The following is a 3,142-nucleotide window of genomic DNA, read 5'->3' on the forward strand; positions in this document are numbered from 1 at the left end:
GAGCCCCCAGTGCGATGCCATAGCTGGCAAAGCAAACTAAACTCTGGCATGCATTCACTGATGCATCTTGAGCAAAATTGGGGCCTTTTTACTTGGCATTAGTGAGAGTGCAGCTGAAGTACTGCACCCAGCTTTAGGCCCCCCACTTCAGGAGGGATGTGGATAAGGTCAAGGGAGTCCAGAGTCCATATGATCAAAGGCCAAGAGTGCAAGTCTTACAAGGAGAGGCTGAGGGACATGGGACTCTTCAGCCTGGCGAAGAGAAGGCTCAGGGGGGGATTTGGTGGCTACCTATGAGTATATGGGGGTGGGGGTACATCAGGATCTTGGAGAACAGTTGTTCACCAGGGCTCCCCAATGGATAACTAAGTCTAATGGCCACAAACTTCTAGAAGGCCGATTCAGACTCGATATTAGGAAAAAATTTCTTTACAGTCCAAGTGTCCAAGGTCTGGAACAAACTCCCGCAGAGGTGGTGCAAGCACCTATTCTGGTCTCATTCAAAAGGCATTTGCATGCATATCTTGCTGGGGTCATCTGATCCTTGCAGACTTCCTGCCTCTGGAAGGGGGGCTGGACTCAATCTCACAAGGTCCCTTCCAGCTCCTAATGTCTATGAAATCTATGAAATCTTCATAATTGTCAAATTTATTTTAGAAAGCCAGAGGTCACACAAAATGACCTTCAGTTTGGTGGGTCTGCAAAGCCTAGCTATCCTCAACCCAGCTCCACAGCACTCAATCAATCCGACCTTGTATAATTTAGACCCATAGCCTGGAAAGCGTCTCTACGAAGTGGTGCCTGCCTGCTGTACCTTCAGAGAAGCAGAGTGACTCACTTCTCCATTCTACATGAAAACATTTGAATCCAAAAATAGTCAGGAGTTACAAATTCTTCTAAGACGCACACTCTCCCCTCACCCCTCTGTTGCTGCTGATGTCAAGATCAGTTTTTAAAACCTCTGAAATTATTCACCATTTACATCAGATGCACAAAGCTAATTACATGAGAAAGGCTGTGCTGAGCTTTTGCAGAAACTGAGGTCTTCTTTCTTTTCCAGTTTTGCCTGCGACCCAGAAGGATGGCTTTTCCAAACCAGCAGCAATGCAAGCAGCCCTGCCTGCCGTCTCTTGTCTGCATTCAGAAGTGTCCCCCAGGATGCGTGGATCAGCGTGATGCTGCCTGCGTGAAGAAGCATACAGATCCGTGTGGCAACATCTGTACAAAGTCATGCACAACTAAATGTGTAGACTCCTGCAATGACATCAGTACAATGCTGTGTGTGACCAAATGCGTGGATCCATGTGGCGCAGCCTGCGTGAAGGAGTGCACAACCAAATGCATGTGCCCAAGCAACACTGTCTGTGAGAAGCCTTGTGTGACCAAATACGTGGATCCATGTGGCACCAGCTGTGTTACATCATGTGTCACCCCATGCCCGGAGCCAGGTAACACCGTCTGTGTCAAGGAGTGCATTACCAAGTGCATGGATCCATGTGGCACTTTCTGTGCAGAGCCGTATGTTACCAAGTGTGTGGATCCAAGCTGTAGCAGCTCTGCAAAGCTGTGCATTACCAAATGCGTGGATTTGTGCAACACTGTCTGTGTGAAGGAATGCACTACCAAGTGTGTGGATCCATGCAGTACCAGGTGTGCAAAGCCATGTGTTACTAACTGTGTGGATCTGTGTGGCACTGTGTGCGCAAAGCCATGCATTACCAAGTGTGTGGATTCATGCTGCACTGGGTGTGGAAAGCTGTGTGTTACCAAGTACATGGATCCATGTGGCACTATATGTGCAAAGCCATGTCTTACCATGTGTATGAATCCATGCAGCACCAGGTGTGCAAAACCAACTGTTACCAAGTGCGTGGAGCTGTGCAGCACCGTGTGCCCAAAACCATGCATTGCTAAGCATGGAGATCCATGTGGCACTATCTGTGTGAAGGAATGCACTACAAAATGCATGGATCCACATGATGTCATCTGTACTAAGCCGTGTGTTACCAAGTGTGTGGATCCATGCACCACCAGCTGTGTTACATCCTGTGTCACCAAGTGTACGGAGTCATGTAACACCGTCTGCATCAAGAAGTGCACTGTCAAGTGCATGGATACATGCAGCACCGTTTGTGCCAAGCCTTTTGTTCCCAAGTGCATGGATCCATGCTGTCCTAGGTGCACGGCTTCTTCTGGTACCATGTGCATGGATCCTTGTGCTCCTGTCTGCAAGAAGACCTACCCACTCCAGAGCGTGGATCCACATCTACCCAAGCGCCCTCCGGTGCAGCAGTGCTGCCAGAAGCCAAAGCAGTGTTAGCAACCACTGAAGCACCAGCAATTATGGCATGAGGACAAGCGATGAATACACATGCCACTTGTTCAGCTTCCCCAGCCTGTGGATCTGGCATTCCCTTTGCTTTAGATCGTGACTCTTCAAAAGTTTCTGTGCTCAGCCTAACTTTATGCCTTGTTTTTGCCCTTGCCGTCTAGGGATCAATACTTTCCTTGGAATTTGTAAGTGATGAACTTGGTACCCCAGGATATTGCTTATGCCTAGGTGAGCTCCACTAAGACTTGAGCTATATAGATGGCTTGCTGCTGGAAAAATATTTCTTGTCTCTTCTTATTTCCCACTTTGTCCTTTAGTGGAGATGTGCAGCAATAAAAGCTACAGTTTACGGCATCCTCGGTCTCCTGGCATTTCCTTCTTTGTGTCACATCCAGGCTCTCAGACAGTATCCTTTTTAAAGATCTATCCTTACGAAGTGGTAGGGGGTATTCGAAACAAGTGGCAGAGCTGCTGGTAGCAGGGAGGGTGAGACACGGTCTATCCCGTGCCTTGGTAGGGCTCCGGTGGCAGTTTGCCTTGCTGCTCCCCAGAACTCTTCTGGTATCAGCTCGTGTATTGTGACCTCCTGGCTGGGGTAGGAACCTACTGCATGCAACATCACCCATCATTTTTGGGTCATTATTAATGAAGCCCGCCCCAACAGCTCCTCCTGCTCAGTTCTGCCTGCTCCTAAATTAGGAATGGGAGAAAACAGAAGAGTTTTTCGGCATAATTGCTGGGTCTGTTCATTTTGATAGAAACAATCAGGAGCCTTAAAGCTTGTCAGCGACTTTGGTTATGGTTAATTCA

The 3,142-nt window shown here is 48.2% G+C and overlaps 1 protein-coding gene across 1 annotated transcript; it reads left to right on the forward strand.

Annotated features, from left to right (window-relative positions):
• The first annotated feature begins 1,091 nt into the window (after window positions 1-1,091).
• On the forward strand, window positions 1,092-2,537 carry LOC109324717 (keratin-associated protein 9-1-like). Its single transcript, XM_019556749.1, has one exon. The coding sequence runs from the start codon at window positions 1,274-1,276 to the stop codon at window positions 2,318-2,320; it is 1,047 nt and encodes a 348-aa protein (XP_019412294.1). The 5' UTR covers window positions 1,092-1,273; the 3' UTR covers window positions 2,321-2,537.
• The last annotated feature ends 605 nt before the right edge of the window (window positions 2,538-3,142 follow it).

This window comes from Crocodylus porosus, unplaced genomic scaffold (assembly GCF_001723895.1).
Source record: "Crocodylus porosus isolate Cpor-Errol unplaced genomic scaffold, CroPor_comp1, whole genome shotgun sequence".
In the NCBI taxonomy this organism is placed as follows: domain Eukaryota; kingdom Metazoa; phylum Chordata; order Crocodylia; family Crocodylidae; genus Crocodylus; species Crocodylus porosus.